This window comes from Rhinatrema bivittatum, chromosome 4 (genome assembly GCF_901001135.1).
Source record: "Rhinatrema bivittatum chromosome 4, aRhiBiv1.1, whole genome shotgun sequence".
Lineage (NCBI taxonomy): Eukaryota > Metazoa > Chordata > Amphibia > Gymnophiona > Rhinatrematidae > Rhinatrema > Rhinatrema bivittatum.
Window position 1 is genome coordinate 263300290 of NC_042618.1, and position 21221 is coordinate 263321510.

General features: G+C 43.8%; 1 protein-coding gene across 3 annotated transcripts in view; it reads left to right on the forward strand.

The window, feature by feature from the left end:
- Window positions 1-21221, forward strand: part of PACSIN2 (protein kinase C and casein kinase substrate in neurons 2) — a 499840-nt gene that overhangs the window by 185652 nt on the left and 292967 nt on the right. For all 3 annotated transcript variants that reach the window (XM_029600100.1, XM_029600098.1, XM_029600101.1), the window contains exon 4: window positions 8299-8534. In XM_029600100.1, the coding sequence (XP_029455960.1) occupies window positions 8299-8534 (236 nt within the window). The remainder of the gene's footprint in view (window positions 1-8298; window positions 8535-21221) is intronic.

The window sequence follows — 21221 nt, forward strand, 5'->3', positions numbered from 1 at the left end:
AAGACGGGAGGCATTTGCCCCATATTAGACCTTCGTGCCCTAAACAAACATCTTCTGAAAGAGAAGTTTCGGATGGTAACCTAAGGCTCCTTACTACCGCTTCTCCAACAAGGGGATTGGCTTTGCTTTCTGGACCTCAAAGACACATACATACACATAGCAATTATCCCATCTCACAGAAAGTACCTCCGGTTTCTTTTAGAAGCCAGCACTTCCAATACCGTGTACTTCCATTCAGCCTGGCCTCAGCCCCTCATGTCTTCACGAAATGCCTGGCAGTAGTAGCCACATACTTAAGAAAACTAGGCACTCACGTCTATCCTTATCTAGATGACTGGTTGTTGAGTGCTCGGTTGCCGGAGGGGGTTCTAATCTATTATCAGAAGCCTCATCTGATTCCCATCTCAAATCCTCTCCTTTATCGTAGCGGATCTCGACACGATCCAAGCAAAGGCTTTTCTTCCCAGGGACCGAGCTCATGCGCTGGCGGTGCGGGCGCGCACTATATAGTCTCGCCGAACCACGACAGCTTGTCATGTCCTAGTCTTGCTGGGACATATGGCGTCCTCAGTCCATGTTACCTCAATGGCTCGCCTTGCCACAAGAGTAACGCAGTAGACATTAAAGTCCCAGTGGTCACAAGCACATCATCCAATGTCCAACATTGTCCATGTCACCAGGCAGCTTCGCCTCTCGTTGGAGTGGTGGATCCAGGAGTCCCACCTGCTCAAAGGGCTACCGTTTCAAGCTCCAGAACCTCAAATAATCTTAACGACCGATGCTTCCACTCTAGGTTGGGGGAGTACATGTCAACTAACTGCAGACTCAGGGAACCTGGTCGACAGAGGAATCACAGCATCAAATAAATTTTCTGGCGCTCTGAGCGATCAGATATGCTCTCGGAGCGTTCAAGGATTGCTTGACCAACAAAACAATCCTAATCCAGACGGACAACCAGGTAGCGATGTGGTACATCAACAAGCAGGGGGGAACTGGGTCCTACTTCCTATGTCAGGAAGTAGCACAAATTTGGGCATTAGCTCTCTCTCACGCCATGCTACTGAGAGTGACCTACCTGGCAGGCGTGGACAATGTTCTAGCGGACAAACTCAGTCGTTTGTTTCAGCCCCACAAGTGGTCCCTCAACCCCGCAGTGGCGGACTGGATATTTCGGAAGTGGGGATATCCGAGCATCGACCTCTTTGCGTCGGTTCACAACCGCAAAGTGGAGAATTTCTGCTCCCTACATCGCAGTCACTAAACTCCACCAAGGGATGCTTTTGCCCACTCCTGAGCGACAGGCCTCCTCTATGCCTACCCACCACTTCCTCTCATCAGCAAGACTCTCGTGAAGCTGCGCAGAGACAGGGGTCTAATGATTCTAATAGTCCCCTACTGGCCGTAACCGGTATGGTTTCCCATCCTTCACGACCTCTCAGTGCGTCCGCAAATTCAACTAGGCACGGAGCCGTCCCTGATATCTCAGAAGGATGGACAGTTGCGCCATCCCAACCTTCAGGCCTTGTCACTGACAGCTTGGATGTTGAAAGGCTAATCTTGCGGCCTCTCAATCTATCGGACTCTGTATCCCAGGTCCTGATAGCTTCACGAAAGCCTTCTACTAGAAAATCGTACCATTCTAAGTGGAAAAGATTTTCAATGTGGTGCTCTTCAAAGGTGTTAGACCCTTTTACCTGCCCCACAACTCAGTTTTTAGACTACCTCTGGCATCTCTTGGAGTCGTGTTTACAAATTTCCTCCATTAGAATACATGTCAGTGCGGTGGCCGCCTTCCATCGAGGTACAGGGGATGTCTATTTCGACACAACCCTTAGTAGTACCCTTTATGAAGGGCTTGCTTCACCTCAAACTCCCTCTCCGTCCACCGGCCCCGACTTGGGACCTTAATGTGGTTTTAGTGAGACTCGTGAAACCTCCGGTTGAGCCTCTGCATTCCTGCGAGTTACGACATCTTACTTGGAAATTACTCTTCCTTTTAGCTTTGACGTCTGCCCACAGGATCAGTGAGCTAAGGTGCTGGTAACATACTCCCCTTATACGAAATTTCTCCATGATCGGGTGGTCCTCCGCACTCATCCTAAATTTCTGCCAAAAGTAGTCTCCGAGTTCCATTTAAATCAATTTATAGTTTTGCCTACTTTCTTTCCGAAACCCCACTCACATCCAGGTGAGCAGGCTCTGCATTCTTTGGACTGCAAACATGCGCTAGCCTTCTATTTGGAATGCACTGCAGGCCATAGTAAGTCCACCCAGCTATTTGTTTCTTTTGATAACATTAAACTGGGTATCCCAGTGGGTAAGCAGACCCCGTCCTCCTGCTTGGCGGACTGTATTTCCTTCTGCTACCAACAAGCAGGCCTTCCGCTACAGGCACGCGTTAAAGTGCACTCCATTCGAGCAGTAGCAACGCTGTAGCACACCTTCGGCCTGTACCTCTTGCTGACATCTGCAGAGCTGCTACTTGGAGTTCTCTCCATACTTTCGCAGCCCACTAATGCCTGGACAAAGCTGGCGCTCAAGATTCTCTTTTTGGCCAGTCAGTTCTACGCAATTTGTTCTCAGCTTAATACCCACTTCCTACCACGACCCACTGGAAATTTCAGGCTGCCCGTTCTCCAAAAATCGCCCCTGTTGTTGTGCCTGTTTGGGTGTCTTTGGGTGTTTTTGGTACATGCGCAGGCATCCTCGGCTCGTTATTCACCCATATGCGAGGACAACCATCCTGCTTGTCCTGTGAGAAAGCAGAGTTGCTTACCTGTAACAGGGTTTCTCATAGGACAGCAGGATGTTAGTCCTCACGAAACCCATCCGCCACCCCGTGGAGTTGGGTACGCTTGTGATTTGTTGTTTTATTTTTCGCACACTCTTTTTACTATGAATGAGACTGAATGGAGACCCCTGCTTGGATGCAGGGTTAGTGCCATGCTGGGCATGCCCAGTAGGTGCCAGTCAAAGTTCTAGAAACTTTGATAAAAGTATTCCATGATTGGGCTCCATCCTGATGATGTCACCCATATGTGAGGACTAACATCCTGCTGTCCTGTGAGAATACCTGTTACAGGTAAGCAAACTCTGCTTTCTCAAATTCTTTACTGTTCATAACTATTTTTTTTTTTTTTTTTTTAGCATTTCACAGGGCAAAGCAGTAAACTAACTAGGAGGTTGGCCTGTGGACTTCAAACTAGTCTTTTGTCTGTTAACTTCTATTACAACGTGCCATTTACATCTGACCTTTTCAGCTCAAGTCATATTCTTAATTCATGCCACTCTGACTTTCGCCCTTTACATTTCATACAAAGAGTGTTTGCCAAAGTTTCCAGTGACCTATTCTGGATAAATCTTTGACTCGATTCTTACTCTTGACCTGTCTCCTGCTTTTCACACTGTTCATCGCCATCTGCTGTTGGATACTCTGTTTTGGTTCTCTTCTTGCCCCGCTCATCGCATTTTTAGCATGTACTCTGGTTCAGTGGTTCTCAAGTTAGTCCTCAGGACACATACAACAATCAAGTTTTCAGAATATCCATAATGCATATGCATGAGAGAGATTCCATGCACTGCCTGCATTGTATACAAATCTCTCTCATGCATACGCATTGTGGATATCCTGAAAACCTGATTATGTTCCAAGGACTCAATTGAGAATCACTAATCCACCACTAACCTATCAGTGTGCCTCTGTGCTCTGTCTTGAGACCTCAACTCTCTACTTGTTCCCTCTGATCTCTTCCCATGGATTTCAGTACCATCTTTATGCTGATTACTCTCAAATCTAGCTCTGTACATTAGAAATTTCACCAGGAATTCAGTCCCAAATCTCAGCCTGCTTGTCTAACCTTGCCATCTAAAATGCCCCATTGTAACCTTAAACTTAACATGAACTTTCTTATATTTAAACCCCCCTCACCTCCCTCTGTGGCTAATACTGTCTTCATCCTGGTCCTCTCAGCCCATAATCTTGGAATCATCTTCAACTTTCTCTACACACCTCCAAAACCCTGCTGAAACGTGATTTAGTTCTCTATAACAATACCAAAACCATCCCTTCCTTTCTGAACCAATACCCTTAGTCACACTGTCATCACCTCCCACTTAAAATGCTACAACCTGCTCCTCACAGATCTCCCACTGAGCCATACCCTCCTCTCAAGTCACTTAATTTGCTCCCTATCAAGTCCTACATATAGTTCAAGCTTCTACTCATCTACAAGTGCATTCTTTCTGCAGCTCATTGTTATCTTTGCTCTCATCTCTTCCTATAGCCCTCCATGTGAACTCCACACATTATCTGTGCCTTTCTTCTCCATTGCCAACTCCTGACTGTGCTTTCCACCTTGCTATGTTGTAGGCCTGAAATAGAATTCCTCCTCTCTGGCCTTATTGGCCTAAAACCCCCACCTTTTTGAGGCTGCTTTAACATCTTAACCCTTGTTCTCCTGATCATGCCCTTATTGGTTTCAACATTTTCTTACAATTAATGAAACTCTCTAATATATATTATTTCTGTTTATCTTGAACACATAGTCCCTTCTCCCTAGAGCTTAAGTTTTCCTTTCAGTTCAGGTCCTTATAAGGGCTTACTTGGCTGTTGGTGTGTGTGGTGCTAACACAGCAGTGAAACTTGTGGCATTTGCGGTGGTAGAATGCTGCATGCATGGGCATGCATGCACCTTACAATGAACATTGGTTTTCACTATCATATGTGAAAAGGGAAATTAATATTAATATAGGTCATACATTTCTGTGCATTTTCATTTTATAGTTATCACATTATAATTCTGATGTGTGGATGGGAAATGGGTAGCCAGTTCTGAACCTCAAGAGCAACAAATTTATTTATTATTTTATTTATTTAGAAGTTTTTATATACTGATGAACGTTGGGAACATCTCATCGGTTCACATTAAATGAAAATCAGCAACAAGTGCTTTACACTGAAACAATGAAAATGTGAATATACAGATAGGGTAAAATTGAACGATTTACAAGTTAGAAGGCATAAAGTATAAAATATGAAGCTTAAAAATATCACTATTTACAAGAATGTCGTGATGGACAGGGGGGAATAGGCGTCACGGGAGGGAGGTGTGCTGTTCAGAGTATGCTTGTTTGAAAAGGCATGTTTTCAGGTTCTGTTTAAATTTTTTTGGACATGATTCTTGAGGTAGTGAGGGGGGGAGTTTGTTCCAAAGGGTGGGTGCAGCTAATGAAAGTGCCCGAGCTTTAGTGGAGCTGAGCTTAGAGTCTTTGGGTGATGGGATATGAAGTGTTGCTCTGTGTTGCTGTCTTGTAGGTCTGTTTGTGTTGTGAAAAGTAAGGTGTTCTTCTAGCCAGTGCATATTTTGGTTGTGGAGGGCTTTGTGGACTAGGGTGAGAGATTTGTATGTTATTCTTGCAGTGACTGGAAGCCAATGTAGGTGTTGCAGTACAGGGGTGATGTGGTCGCGTTTATGGGTGTTAGGATCCGGGCAGCAGCATTTTGGAGTAATTGAAGTGGTTGCAGCATGCTTTTGGGAAGTCCTAGGAGCAGGGCCTTACAGTAGTCAATTTTGGATAGAATAAAGGCCTGTAGAATGGTGCGGAAGTCACTGAGATGTAGAAGGGGTTTCAGTTTTTTGAGTAAGTGAAGTTTGAAGTAACAGTCTTTGATTGTATTATTAATGAATTTTTTGAAGATGAAGTGGTTATTGATAGTGATGCCGAGGCTGCGCACATGTTGGGAGGAGGCAGTGGCGGAGGAGGGGGTGTTTGACTGAAGGGTGAAATGCTTTGGGGTGTAATGTAGAGAAGCTCTGTTTTGGCAGTGTTGAGTGCAAGGAAGTTGCTTGTCAGGAGAGTGTTAATGATCGATAGGGAGGAATTCCAGGTCTCTGTGGCTTTGTGAAGTGTGTCATTTACAGGTATAAGGATTTGCACATCGTCAGCATAGATGAAGTGTGTGAGGCCTAGCTTGGATAGAAGGTTACAGAGGGGGAGGAGATAAACATTGAATAAAGTGGAGGAAAGGGAAGAGCCTTGTGGAACACCTTGTGCAAGGGGGATTGGTTTGGACGTACAATTGCCTATTTGGACACTGTATTGCCTGTTCTGTAAGTAGGATTGAAACCATTGGAGGGCTGAGCCTGTAATGCCAATGTCAGTGAGGCGTTCCGTTAATATTTTGTGGTTGACCGTGTCAAAGGCAGAAGAAATGTCAAGGAGGATCAGAATATGTGAGAGACCTTTGTCAAGGCTTTTGAGGATGTAATCAGACAAAGAGACGAGTAAGGTCTCAGTGCTGTGATATTGTCGGAAGCCGTATTGTGACTGCAAGAGAATATTGTTTTCGTCAAGGTATTTGGTTAATTGTCGATTGACTGACTTTTCTAGGATTTTGGCTATTAGGGGCAGGTTCGAGATGGGGTGAAAGTTGGCGAGGTCGGATGGATCAAGTGTAGGTTTTTTCAAAATGGGTTTGATAATGACATGTTTAAGATTTTTGGGGACAATGCCAAGTGTGATGGATCTGTTGATGATATTTGAGATAGGCTTGGCAATGATGTCAGGGATGGTGAGGAGGGTTTTAGTAGGGATGGTGTCTAATGGATGTGTGCATGGCCTCATTTTCTTTATGATGGATTCAGTTTCCAGTGAGGAGGTAGTTTGGAGTGTAGGTAGCCTTGCATTGGTGGTGTTGAAGATGAATTCAGTGGATGCCTGTGTGGAGGGGAAAACGTGACAATGTTGTCAATTTTCCTGTGGAAGAAAGTAGCTAGGTCCTCGCATTTGCTTTGATTGTCTGTGTCTCGTGTGAAATTTGGGCTGGATTTTAAGCTGTTTACTAGTTCAAAAAGGGCTCGAGGATTGAATTGGAGGTTGTGGATTCTGTCTGCATAGAAGTCCCTTTTAGTTTTATCGATAGCTGTTCTGTATGTATGGAGGAAGGATCTGAAGGTAGTTAGTCGTGCAGGGTTGGGATTTTTGCGCCAGTTTCTTTCTAGTTTTCTGAGGTTGTGTTTCATAGATTTTAGCTCAGTGGTATACCATGGTTGTTTTTTCGTTTTAGCTGGGTCGATCACACGAGTTTGCATGGGGCAGAGCTTATTAGCTTTAGAGTCGGTACAGTGGCTCCAGGAGTCAAGAGCAGTTTCTGCGTCAGTTAAGTTGAGCTTGTTGAGTTCCGTAGTGAGGGCTGCTACTAGGTCTTCTTGGTTGCAATTACGCCTGAAATGAATGTTTTTTTTTATTGGAATGCATGGGTGTAGAGGTGGTATTTATAGTGCAGGTAATGTCAATGCGGTAGTGATCGGACCAGGGGATAGGGGAGCATATGGGTAAGTTGGTTTGAATTTGGGTATTGGTGAAAATGAGGTTTAGGGTGTGACCTGCTCGGTGTGTAGGGTTAGAGATAATCTGCTTGAATCCTAGAGCGTCTAGTGCAGTTAGGATGGCATCACAGGGAGGTGTGATAGGAGTAGTATCAACATGGATGTTAAAGTCTCCTAGGATAATAGCAGGCGAGTGACAATTTATGTATTTGGAAATGTATTCGATTAGGAGGGAGGGGTTCTTTTCAAGAAGCCCTGGGTGGGGGGGGGGGCATAGGCTAGGCAGATTTGCAGGTTAGATGCAGTGAATATGCTGATTTCTACTTTGTGAGGTGGGGGAATGGGTTTGTGTGAGATTAAGGCCTGAAAACAGGCCTTGTTTTCAGAATATCCACAATGAATATGCATGAGAGATTTGCATGTGCTGCCCCTTTTGTATGCAGATATCTCCTACAAATTCATTGTGGATATCCTGAAAACCAAGCCTGTTTGAGGCTCTTGAGGATCTGAGTTGGCCACCCCGTATCTAGAGATGCAGTTTTATTGCAAGAACATTAAGAGATTAAATTGGGAATGAAGGTTTTTAAAGAAAAGTTAATCCTTTCAATTAAAAGGTAATTTTATTTGCTATTAGTTATTGCATTGGCCTTTACATTAACATTAATGGGATTAGTCTTAACACTGAATTATAAGCATGCTCCCTTTTAAAATGTTAAGGTTAAGAAAAGCTAATTGCATGAATTAAGGCTCAGCTCAGTAATGAAGCATAATGGCAAGCTTATATGCACTGTGCAAATGATGAGGAATAAACAGAATGACAAATACTATAGACTACTTCCTTTTTTTGGTGTAGGTATCTTATGACGGCATCTATTGCCTTTAAAATGTGATATATATATGTATGAGATGTTTTCATATATTTGCCTTTTATAACTGTTATAAAATGATGGACTTATCTTGTTATTGCTAGGTCCTCAGTATGGGACTGTAGAAAAGGCCTGGCATGCATTAATGACAGAAGCAGAAAAAGTAAGTGAACTGCATCTCGATGTGAAAAGCCAGCTGATGAACGAGGACTTTGAAAAGATCAAGAATTGGCAGAAGGACGCATTTCATAAACAGATGATGGGAGGATTTAAGGAAACAAAAGAAGCAGATGAATGCTTTAGGAAAGCTCAGAAACCTTGGGCAAAAAGGCTGAAAGAGGTATATTCTCTACAGTATTCTATGTAGTTCCAGAATAGAAAGTCTTCTGTCCATCATTCTTGTTAAATCATTTCTTATTATAAATCCAGTTAATGGCAGGCTGGTATTATCTTTCTCCTAGGTCAAGCAGGATGGTAGTCCTCACACATGGGTGACATCATTGGATAGAGCCTGGCACGGAACTTTGATCTCAAAGATTCTATAGCTTTCAGCATGCCCTACTGAGCATGTGCAGCTGTAGTGATAACACTGCCCCCCAGGCAGAGTCCCTCAGACTTTTTTTCAGTGGAGCTGCTGTCTTGCGATTGTGAGCTCGTTCTTAGAAAATGTTTTTCACAGTATTCAGCTTTGCTCTCTTCTTACAGTTTTGTAAATTATTTTTTGTAGAGCTGCAGCTTTTATTTATTTATTTCATTTCCAACTGTCCGCCGGCCGCATGGTAGGTTCTCCCCTGTGCAGCCTGACAGTCTGTTATAAAAAAAAAAAAAAGAAAACTGCTCCTGCAGGTTTTTGTATCTGTGTCCTCTCTGTGCTCTCTCTGTTCTCTCTTTTTCCACACTGCTGACAGGACTGGAATTTGCAGTCCGTCTGTGATCCATCTAGGCCACTGAGCCTGGGGACTCGTCTGAGTTCTACCCGGGCTGGAGTTCCATGGTGGTTTCAGTGGATTCAGACAGTGCAAGGATCAAGGACCATGCCATCTCTGTAGGGGGGAGAGCTCATCCTCCCCACATCTCAAGGAACTAGTTTCCATGGGCAGGAGCCCTGGATGACATTGCCTCCCCTCCTGCTTGCCAGCCTTGCCAGGGCACAGCTGTGACCAGTGCACCGTTTATCTGATGCATCAATGACTGGACCACGTCGGGGACAGGGCCCATCCTCGGGTACCATGGTCCCCTTGATGCCGTTGAGGTCCAGGGTTACCCTCGTTGCATCGACATGCATGACTGCCCACGATGCCACAGTGCCCTTCGGTGCCGTCAGCATCTGTTGAACTAGAGTCTCGCTGCACCGGTTTGGGCACCGAGGCTTCCCTGCCCTTGGTGCCATAGTGCCGTGCACACGATGACACAGTGCCCCCTCAATGCACTTGATGTCACAGTGCCCTTGACTCGGTGCCGCAGTGCAGCACACTCGATGACACGGTGCCCTCGAAGCCTCGGTGTCACATACCTTTGATGCACTCGATATCACTGTATATTTGGCTTGATCCCTCGGCACAGTGCCCTCGATGCACTCGAAACCTTAGTGCTCTCAGGACACTCGATGCCTCAGAACCCTCACGGCACTCGGTGCTGTGGTGACCACAGTGCCCTCAATGCCACTGTGCTCTTGATGCCCGTGCTGCTCTCGATGCCAGCTCTCAACGCCATTGACGCCTGGATCCATCAAGGTGCCTGCATGGCCAACCTAGAGGTTGGCAAGGTCGAAGTGGTGGCAGGCCCTCTATACTGTTAAGGGCATAACATCGATACTGCAGCAGCCCTCTCTGCCGTTGAGGGTGTTCCCTGAATGCTGGGCCCCCCAATAGGTCATCGAGGTGCTTGGCCTCGTTGCCAGCATAGCCTCAATGCCATTGTGATGCGGTGCTGCCCCGATACCATTGACACCCTCGAGGACATCAAGGTGTGGGGCCACCAGAGAGGCCTTCAGACCACCAATGCCTCTTGTTTTCGCCTTGGCTGCATTGAGCCCCCACCGACCAGGCACCGGATCCACCATTGAGCGCCCTTGTCACCCCTGTGGCCGTCGACCACGGAACTCTTTGAAGCCCCGCATGACACAGCAGCCCTCGGGAGGAGGGTAAAGGTTCTTGGCCTCTTGCGGATTGAGCACAGGGGTAGCCATCTACTCGGTTGGTGCACCTGTCCGCAGTGGCCCAGTGCCCTCAGGGCTCCTGTGTGGTGTCTACTGCAGATCACTGGGAGGTTCAGAGTTGTCCCTCCAGCTGATGATCCCAGGGTTGGAGGCACTGCCAAAATGCGCACATAGTCAATATTAATGGTTGCTAGCGAGGATCTTGTCAGTCATACTGCTTGTGAGACCATCGAGTTCAAAGCATCGACACCATCAGATGAATCGGTGAGCCGAGGGGAATTGCCAACAGCACTGGCAGTCATTTGTTCCTTTTAACATTGATAACTTGTTGGGGGAGTGCAGGGCCTCTTCCTGCAGACACCCTTGGCTTCATTTGTCCATGCCTTCAGGCGTCGGGGCCCCCTGGCGATCGATGCCCATGGGCATCCGGTGTGCTAGGAGTGGTGCTATTCAGTGGCAAACTGCTTACAGATTGCAGGGCTTGTCCGCAGTCCTCTATAAGCACCTGCACTGGTCAGGGACTTTGCAGTGGTTTCTGGTGGGACTCATAGGTGAGCCATTTCTGACGCAGTTCGATGGCCAGCCTCTCGAGTGTTTTCTGGTACTGGAGGGGGCGATGTCATAGGCCACCACCCTCCACTATGCCTTACCCAGAGCACCAGTGGTGCTGGGGATGCCACCATCACACTGCCTCTCCACTCCGCTGGAGTTACTGTGGCACCGACGCGCAGCTGGCATGGTTGCGACAGATGAGGCATCTGTTCCAAGGACCTCGAATGCTGGCGGGTGGCATTCTCCCTGGCTGTGCACTTCTCAGCCATATACTTCACTTTCAATGCATATCCAGTGTAGCTTTCTGCTTCAACGGCAGGGGTGAATGAAGAAAAGATGATTTTATATTCAGATAACCAACAAGGACTAAATTGCACAGGCTGGGTAAACAAATAAGCGTGGGAGTAGCTTGCTTATTGCGGCGGTTACTAACCCTAACCAATTAAGCTAGATACTTCACTTAGAAGCAGTTCCTACACTGCGCTCTTCATTAATGGCGGGGGTGGAAGGGAAACAGAATCAAAAGGTTACATTAATGGCGGGGGTGGATGGGAAATAAAACCAAAAGATTACTAAATGCCAAGAGTAACAGATAAGTATGAGAGAGGAGGGAAAAAAAAAGTGTGAAAGCTTGCTGGGCAGACTGGATGGGCCTTTTGGTCTTCTTCTGCCGTCGTTTCTATGTTTCTATGTTAGAGTTCTGCCATCTTTCGGCCTGGTCTTGGCCTCCGCATCAGTCCGCACTGCATAGTGCTGAGGAGCACTGGCAGGGGAGGCATCATTACACACTCTCTGCTTGGTCATGGGGCAACATGTAACCACTGACTCTGGCACGTGGTTCTCAGCCCTCGCTGGGACATGGGGTTTCTCCCACAAGCTTGGCGCTCAGGATCATGGGTGTGCCACCATTCGTGGATGAATTACCACTACCAATGCCACTACCACCACCTTAAAGGACATAGTAGCCAAGTCCCAACTTCAGGCTGGCGGCCCTGGTGCTGCCTTGGAGGAAGAAGGTCTCATGATTGGAGAGCATCAACCTGGTGTAGCAGGAAAGGATCCTGTAGCAAGGACCTGCTCTCCAGGTGATGCACTATCCTTTCGTACCGAGGATATCTCCCCAAGGCCTACTGCCCAGGAGGGAAGGGTTAGGTCGGCCGTCATAGTAGGTGATTAGATTATTAGGAATGTAGACAGCTGGATGGCTGGTGGGCGTGAGGATCACCTGGTAACATGCCTACCTGGTGCGAAGCTGGCGGACCTCATGCGTCACCTAGATAGGATTTTAGACAGTGCTGGGGAGAAGCCGGCTGTCGTGGTACATGTGGGCACCAACGACATATGAAAATGTGGGAGGGAGGTTCTGGAAGCCAAATTTAGACTCATTGGTAAAAAACTTAAATCCAGAACCTCCAGGGTAGCATTCTCTGAAATGCTCCCTGTTCCACGCGCAGGTCACCAGAGGCAGGCAGAGCTCCGGAGTCTCATTGCGTGGATGAGACGATGGCGCAAGGAAGAGGGATTCAGTTTTGTTAGGAACTGGGGAACCTTTTGGGGAAGGGGGAGTCTCTTCCAAAGGGATGGGCTCCACCTTAACTAGGGTGGAACCAGACTGCTGGCCCTAAACTTTAAAAAGGAGATAGAGCAGCTTTTAAACTAGAACAAAGGGGAAAGCCGACAGTCGCTCAGCAGCGCATGGTTCGGAGAGAGGTATCTTCAAAGGATACTAATGATGCATTAGAATTAGGGCGCAACCTTTAAATTAAGATTTCCGTGTAAATGTTTAATTAAGTTTAAGGATAAGTCTTTTCTTTTTTTCATACCATCTCAACTAACACAGTTTTTGTGTGATAATTCTGGAAGTCGATGTATGTGAGCACCAGTGATTCAGTTTCTTAGCCTTGAAATGTTTGAGTTAGTCTTACCTTATCATTGAATTTAAGCTCCTGCCGAAGTTATAAAGATTAAGGTTATTTTATGAAGATTAGAATGTGATGACCTCTTGGATCTATATTGTGGACTTGAAATGCTTACATATAATTTAAGACTTCTTTAATATTTAAAGTTATGATGTAAATATATGATTTATTGTCAAGAAAATGTATCTTGATATGTTATTTAAAAAATTAATAAAGATTAAATAAAAAAAAAAAAAGAATTAGAGCATTCCGACAGTGAGGTTCCAATAATAAGAAAAGTACTCCAAGTGCCTGTAACTAAAAACTCACCTGAGCTAAAAAATTCTAACTTATCCCTATCAATTAAAAAGCAGAATAAAAATACAAACAAAAAACAAACTTTGAAATGTTTGTATGCTAATGCCAGAAGTCTAAGAAGTAAGATGGGAGAATTAGAATGTATAGCAGTGAATGATAACATAGACTTAATTGGCATCTCAGAGACATGGTGGAAGGAGGACAACCAATGGGACAGTACTATAACAGGGTACAAATTATATCGCAATGACAGAGAGGAGCCACCCGGGAGGCGGTGTGGCACTTTATGTCTGGGATGGCATAGAGTCCAACAGGATAAACATCCTGCATGAGACTAAATGCACAATTGAATCTTTTTGGGTAGAAATCCCTTGTGTGTCGGGAAGACTATAGTGATAGGAGTATACTACCGTCCACCTGGTCAAGATGGTGAGACCGACAGTGAAATGCTAAGAGAAATTAGGGAAGCTAACCAAATTGGTAGTGCGGTAATAATGGGAGACTTCAGTTACCCCAATATTGACTGGGTAAATGTATCATCGGGACACGCTACAGAGATAAAGTTCCTGGATGGAATAAATGATAACTTTATGGAGCAATTGGATCAGGAACCGACGAGAGAGGGAGCAATTTTAGATCTAATTCTCAGTGGAGCACAAGATTTGGTAAGAGAGGTAACGGTGGTGGGGCCGCATGGCAATAGTGATCATAATATGATCAAATTTGAATTAACGACTGGAAGGGGGACAGTAAGCAAATCCACGGCTCTCGTGCTAAACTTTCAAAAGGGAAACTTTGATGAAATGAGAAAAATAGTTAGAAAAAAACTGAAATAAGCAGCTACAAAAGTAAAAAGTGTGCAAGAGGCGTCGTCATTGTTAAAAAATACTATCCTAGAAGCACAATCCAGATGTATTCCACACATTAAGAAAGGTGGAAAGAAGGCAAAACGATTACCGGTATGGTTAAAAGGGGAGGTGAAAGAAGCTATTTTAGCCAAAAGATCTTCATTCAAAAATTGGAAGAAGGATCCAACAGAAGAAAATAGGAAAATGCATAAACGTTGGCAAGTTAAATGTAAGACATTGATAAGACAGGCTACGAGAGAATTTGAAAAGAAGTTGGCCGTAGAGGCAAAAACTCACAGTAAAATCTTTTTTAAATATATCCGAAGCAGAAAGCCTGTGAGGGAGTCAGTTGGACCGTTAGATGATCGAGGGGTTAAAGGAGCACTTAGAGAAGATAAGGCCATCGCGGAAAGATTAAATGATTTCTTTTCTTCGGTGTTTACTGAAGAGGATGTTGGGGAGGTACCCGTACTGGAGAAGGTTTTCATGGGTAATGATTCAGATGGACTGAACCAAATCACTGTGAACCTAGAAGATGTGGTAGACCTGATTGACAAACTGAAGAGTAGTAAATCACCTGGACCGGATGGTATACACCCCAGAGTTCTGAAGGAACTAAAAAATAAAATTTCAGACCTATTAGTAAAAATGTGTAACCTATCATTAAAATCATCCATTGTACCTGAAGACTGGAGGGTGGCTAATGTAACCCCAATATTTAAAAAGGGCTCCAGGGGCGATCCGAGAAACTACAGACCGGTTAGCCGGACTTCAGTGCCAGGAAAAATAGTGGAAAGTGTTCTAAACATCAAAATCACAGAAAATATAGAAAGACATGGTTTAATGGAACAAAGTCAGCATGGCTTTACCCAAGGCAAGTCATAGTGGATAACACATTGAAATCATCGGTTCAGTGTGCTGCGGCAGTCAAAAAAGCAAACAGAATGTTGGGAATTATTAGAAAGGGAATGGTGAATAAAATGTCATAATGCCTCTGTATCGCTCCATGGTGAGACCGCACCTTGAATATTGTGTACAATTCTGGTAGCCGCATCTCAAGAAAGATATAATTACAATGGAGAAGGTACAGAGAAGGGCTACCAAAATGATAAAAGGAATGGAACAGCTCCCCTATGAGGAAAGACTAAAGAGGTTAGGACTTTTCAGCTTGGAGAAGAGATGGCTGAGGGGGAATATGATAGAGGTGTTTAAAATCATGAGAGGTCTAGAACAGGTAGATGTGAATCGTTAAGAAAAAAACATAAGAAAAACATAAGAAAATGCCATACTGGGTTAGACCAAGGGTCCATCAAGCCCAGCATCCTGTTTCCAACAGTGGCCAATCCAGGCCATAAGAACCTGGCAAGTACCCAAAAACTAAGTCTATTCCATGTAACCATTGCTAATGGCAGTGGCTCTTCTCTAAGTGAACTTAATAGCAGGTAATGGACTTCTCCTCCAAGAACTTATCCAATCCTTTTTTAAACACAGCTATACTAACTGCACTAACCACATTCTCTGGCAACAAATTCCAGAGTTTAATTGTGCATTGAGTAAAAGAGAACTTTCTCCGATTAGTTTTAAATGTGCCCCATGCTAACTTCATGGAATGCCCCCTAGTCTTTCTACTATTCGAAAGAGTAAATAACCGATTCACATCTACCCGTTCTAGACCTCTCATGATTTTAAACACCTCTATCATATCCCCCCTCAGTCGTCTCTTCTCCAAGCTGAAAAGTCCTAACCTCTTTAGTCTTTCCTCATAGGGGAGTTGTTTCATTCCCCTTATCATTTTGGTAGCCCTTCTCTGTACCTTCTCCATCGCAATTATATCTTTTTTGAGATGCGGCGACCAGAATTGTACACCGTATTCAAGGTGCGGTCTCACCATGGAGCGATACAGAGGCATTATGACATTTTCCGTTTTATTCACCATTCCTTTTCTAATAATTCCCAACATTCTGTTTGCTTTTTTGACTGCCGCAGCACACTGCACCGACGATTTCAATGTGTTATCCACTATGACCCCTAGATCTCTTTCTTGGGTTGTAGCACCTAATATGGAACCCAACATTGTGTAATTATAGCATGGGTTATTTTTCCCTATATGCATCACCTTGCACTTATCCACATTAAATTTCATCTGCCATTTGGATGCCCAATTTTCCAGTCTCACAAGGTCTTCCTGCAATTTATCACAATCTGCTTGTGATTTAACTACTCTGAACAATTTTGTGTCATCTGCAAATTTGATTATCTCACTCGTCGTATTTCTTTCCAGATCATTTATAAATATATTGAACAGTAAGGGTCCCAATACAGATCCCTGAGGCACTCCACTGTCCACTCCCTTCCACTGAGAAAATTGCCCATTTAATCCTACTCTCTGTTTCCTGCCTTTTAGCCAGTTTGCAATCCATGAAAGGACATCGCCACCTATCCCATGACTTTTTACTTTTCCTAGAAGCCTCTCATGAGGAACTTTGTCAAACGCCTTCTGAAAATCCAAGTATACTATATCTACCGGTTCACCTTTATCCACATGTATATTAACTCCTTCAAAAAAGTGAAGCAGATTTGTGAGGCAAGACTTGCCCTGGGTAAAGCCATGCTGACTTTGTTCCATTAAACCATGTCTTTCTATATGTTCTGTGATTTTGATGTTTAGAACACTTTCCACTATTTTTCCTGGCACTGAAGTCAGGCTAACCGGTCTGTAGTTTCCCGGATCGCCCCTGGAGCCCTTTTTAAATATTGGGGTTACATTTGCTATCCTCCAGTCTTCAGGTACAATGGATGATTTTAATGATAAGTTACAAATTTTTACTAATAGGTCTGAAATTTCATTTTTTAGTTCCTTCAGAACTCTGGGGTGTATACCATCCGGTCCAGGTGATTTACTACTCTTCAGTTTGTCATTCAGGCCTACCACATCTTCTAGGTTCACCCTGATTTGATTCAGTCCATCTGAATCATTACCCATGAAAACCTTCTCCATTACGGATACCTCCCCAACATCCTCTTCAGTAAACACCGAAGCAAAGAAATCATTTAATCTTTCCGCGATGGCCTTATCTTCTCTAAGTGCCCCTTTAACCCCTCGATCATCTAACGGTCCAACTGACTCCGTCACAGGCTTTCTGCTTCGGATATATTTAAAAATGTTTTTCTGTGAGTTTTTGCCTCTACAGCCAACTTCTTTTCAAATTCTCTCGTAGCCTGTCTTATCAATGTCTTACATTTAACTTGCCAATGTTTATGCTTATTCCTATTTTCTTCTGTTGGATCCTTCTTCCAATTTTTGAATGAAGATCTTTTGGCTAAAATAGCTTCTTTCACCTCCCCTTTTAACCATGCCTGGTAATCGTGTTTTGCCTTCTTTCCACCTTTCTTAATGTGTGGAATACATCTGGACTGTGCTTCTAGCATGGTTATTTTTAACAATGACCACGCCTCTTGGACAATTTTTTTACTTTTGTAGCTGCTCCTTTCAGTTTTTTTCTAACATTTTTCTCATTTTATCAAAGTTTCCCTTTTGGATAATAGAAGACTAGGGGGGCACTCCATGAAGTTAGCATGTGGCACATTTATGTTGAAATCTTTTATTAAGAAAACGTTTATAAAGAGTGCCATACAGAGTATGAAACAAACATGTTATACATTGAACATGTGATAAATTGTACATTGAACATGTGATAACATCAGAAGGTGCTAGTGAGTATACAGCCATCATAATGAAAAACTATACATAATGATTATAGCACCATAAAAAGCAGTACAACAAGTATGTACAACAAAAATAGCCATTAGCTGCAGAGGCACTAGAAATAAAAGAAAAAGAAAAGGAAGAAGAAGAGGGAGTGATAGCAAGAATACTCAGATAATGAGAAAGACAAGAGAGAAGAAAAAGAAGCAGAAATAGGAGAAGTAATAGGAAAAGAGAGAAAAACGAGAATATAAGAAAGAAAGAAGTTGAGGATAAGAAAGGACCAAGCATTGATAGGTGGACAAACTAATATCAGTTTTCATGAAGAATTGTTAGGATGGGAAACAGATACACGTCTAATGGTTTCCACACTTGTTGACCAGGAGGCTAAACGCCTAACTTTAATTGCCATAGCTTTTTCATATTTTACAAAAAAGACAGACTGAGTTCCACCAGAGAGATTCAGAGAGAAAGTCACTCTTTTCCAGTTCGAGTGAATAATTGGATGCGCACGGTAAGAAGGAAATCTAAAAGGTTGCAATGAGCTGGTGGAAGGGAAAAGAGCCGGGTGGGCTCCTTTTAAAATAGTAGGGAATGATAATGGAGCGTCTACCTTGAGGATAACAGAGATAATTTGCCAAATTTGTTGCCAGAAGGAAAGCGTACATGGGCAAGAGTACAACATATGTTGTAGCGTAGCTTTGGGAGATCCACAGGACCAACAATTATGGGAAAGGAGAACTCCAGCTCAGTGAAGCTCCAGGGAGTCCATAATGCCCGATGCATAATAAAAAACACTGATTGGGTCAAACTAGGAGAGAGTGAGATGCGCATCATAACAGTCCATATATGTTTCCAAGAATTGGGAGATATGGAAATATCAGCGTCCTCCGACCATACCTCAATTAACATAGAATGAGAGGAGCTTAAAGCTAGGCGCTTAAGTAATTTATATAATCGAGAGGCCAAATGACCCTGGGGACCGTATTCTCTATAGATTTCCAATAAAAAAGGGGTAGCTGCAGGATAAATAGTCCTGCCTTGCAGCGAGGAAAAGGTGTGTTTAAGCTGTAACCATGCAAAAAATTGGGAGCTGGGTAAGGCATATTGATCTTGCAGAGATGAAAAGGGGCGGAAATCAAGATCATCAAAAACATCTGATATAGACCAAATGGAAGCCTTACTCCACAAAGGCCAGTGAAAAGGCCGGTTATTAATACAGATAAGAGAATTATACCAAATCGGGCCATATCTGGAGGATCTCAAAGTGTATTGTTGAGGAGGGCGCAGCTTTTCCATATCCCCAAACGCTTTGTGCAATGAACGCAGTATAGAATTGGCAGCCTTAAGAGAGGATAGCAAAACACCTGGAAAACATTCCATAGGAAGAGGAGTTAGATTGCGTTCTATTACCAGCCACCGAGGGCCTTCTAATTGAGGGAAAAAGCGAGAGAAATAGAAAAAACCAGGTTGCAAAATAAAAGCTTGGTGATATCTGTAAAAATCAGGAAAGTTGACTCCTCCTTCCTGTTTACTTGCTTTTAATTTACGTAAAGCTATCCTAGGGGTCTTGGAGCGCCAAAGAAATGAGGACAGGATCCTATCTACTTGTAGATAGAAGTCAGACGGAAAGAAAATTGGAATCATGGCTAATACATAATTGATTCTAGGAGCGAGTACCATCTTTATCGTGTCCAGACGACCCCACCAGGTGATATGTAAGGGCGACCATTTAAGCGTGGAGTCCCTGAGCTGTTGCAGGATGGCCGTGGCGCAATGTGTGACCGTATCATCAGGATCTGTATGGAAGCGAATCCCTAAATATTTTAGACAATTTTTTACCTTTTGAATCTGATATTTGGTAAGATCTATCACAGCACCAGAATAGTTAAGGGGCAACATTTCTGTTTTATGCCAATTAATTTTATATCCCGAGAGGGAAGAGTAGTCTGAGATAACCGATAAAAGCTTAGGTAAGGAGGAGTCAGGGTTTGTAAGGAATAAAAGGACATCGTCAGCGTAAGCAGATAATTTGAACATATCAGAGCCCATCGATATACCAGTAATATCAGGATTAATTTGAATGGCTGTGAGTAGTGGTTCCAAAGCCAGGTTGAAAAGTAATGGTGAGAGGGGGCATCCTTGTCTCGTTCCTCGATATAAAGGAAAATGGGTGGATTTCCGATTGTTGATATATAGGAACGCAGATGGGAGATGATAGATGTGTTGGATCCAGGAAAGAAAACGAGGTCCGATGCCATACCAATGCAAAATATGAAATAAGTAAGGCCACTCGACTCGATCGAACGCCTTTTCTGCGTCTAATGAAACAGCCACTGATGGTATGGGAGAATGGAATTGAGAGCAATTAAGATGGAGAAAAAGTCGAGAGTTGTTAGTAATTAAACGACCTTTAATGAAACCGGACTGATCTGAATGAATGACGGAGGGTAATACGGTAGAGAGTCTTGTAGCTAGAATTTTTGCAAAAATTTTGTAGTCTGTGTTAAGAAGGGAAATTGGGCGATAATTTGCAGTAAGGGAGTCATCTCTTCCTGGCTTTGGAAGCACTATCACTGAGGCCTCAGTAAACACAGTAGAAGATTGTGGATGATCCAGCATTGAAGAATAATACATAAGAAGATATGGAGCTAAAGTTTGTTTAAAGGTCTGGAAGAAGTCAGTAGTGAAGCCATCTGGTCCCGGTGCTTTCCCAGATGACAAGGAGGTAATAGCTGCGTTGATTTCTGACAGATGAATCGGGGTATCCAATTGCGTTGATTGGGCCTCCGAAAAAGTGGATCGTGGCAACTCTTGGAGAAAAGTAGTTAGGCGTGAGGGAGAGAAGTCAACCTCAGATTGATATAAGGACGCGTAAAAATCCCTGAAAGCTTGCAGTATGTCTGCTTCTGACGTCACTATTTTATGAGGTCGTACCTGAAGCCGTACAATTTTCTTCTTATCTGACCTCTTTTTTAAAAGAGAGGAGAGAAGGTGGCCACATTTGTTATTCTCCGAATAATACCGAGCTTTAGTGTGAAAAAGATGGAGTTTTACTTGCTCACTGAGGAATTGGTTATACTGATAGCGAGCAGCTATTAACGATTGAAGAGTTGTTGGAGATGGACACTGAATGTGGGCTTTCTCCAATTTGTCCACTTCCTGAGAAAGAGCATCCAGTGCAGCTTTGCGAAGCTTATGTTTGTGGCTGGTGTAACTGATGACTTCACCTCTAATAGTTACCTTAAAGGCCTCCCAGATGGTAGTAATAGAAATATCCGTTGTAATATTAAATTGGAAATATTCCTCCATTTTATTTTGAAGGGAAGCAACAAAGGTCTGATCTGCCAGTAAAGAGGAGTTAAAACGCCACTGACGATCCATCTGAATAGGCAATTGAAAAACACAAGTAAAGGTAGTCGCAGCATGATCGGAGACGAGTATGGGATGTATTGTCGATTCTCGGATTCTGGGAATCAGAGTATTAGAGATTAAAAAATAATCTATCCTTGAATAGGATGAATGAGGGAATGAAAAAAAAGTAAAA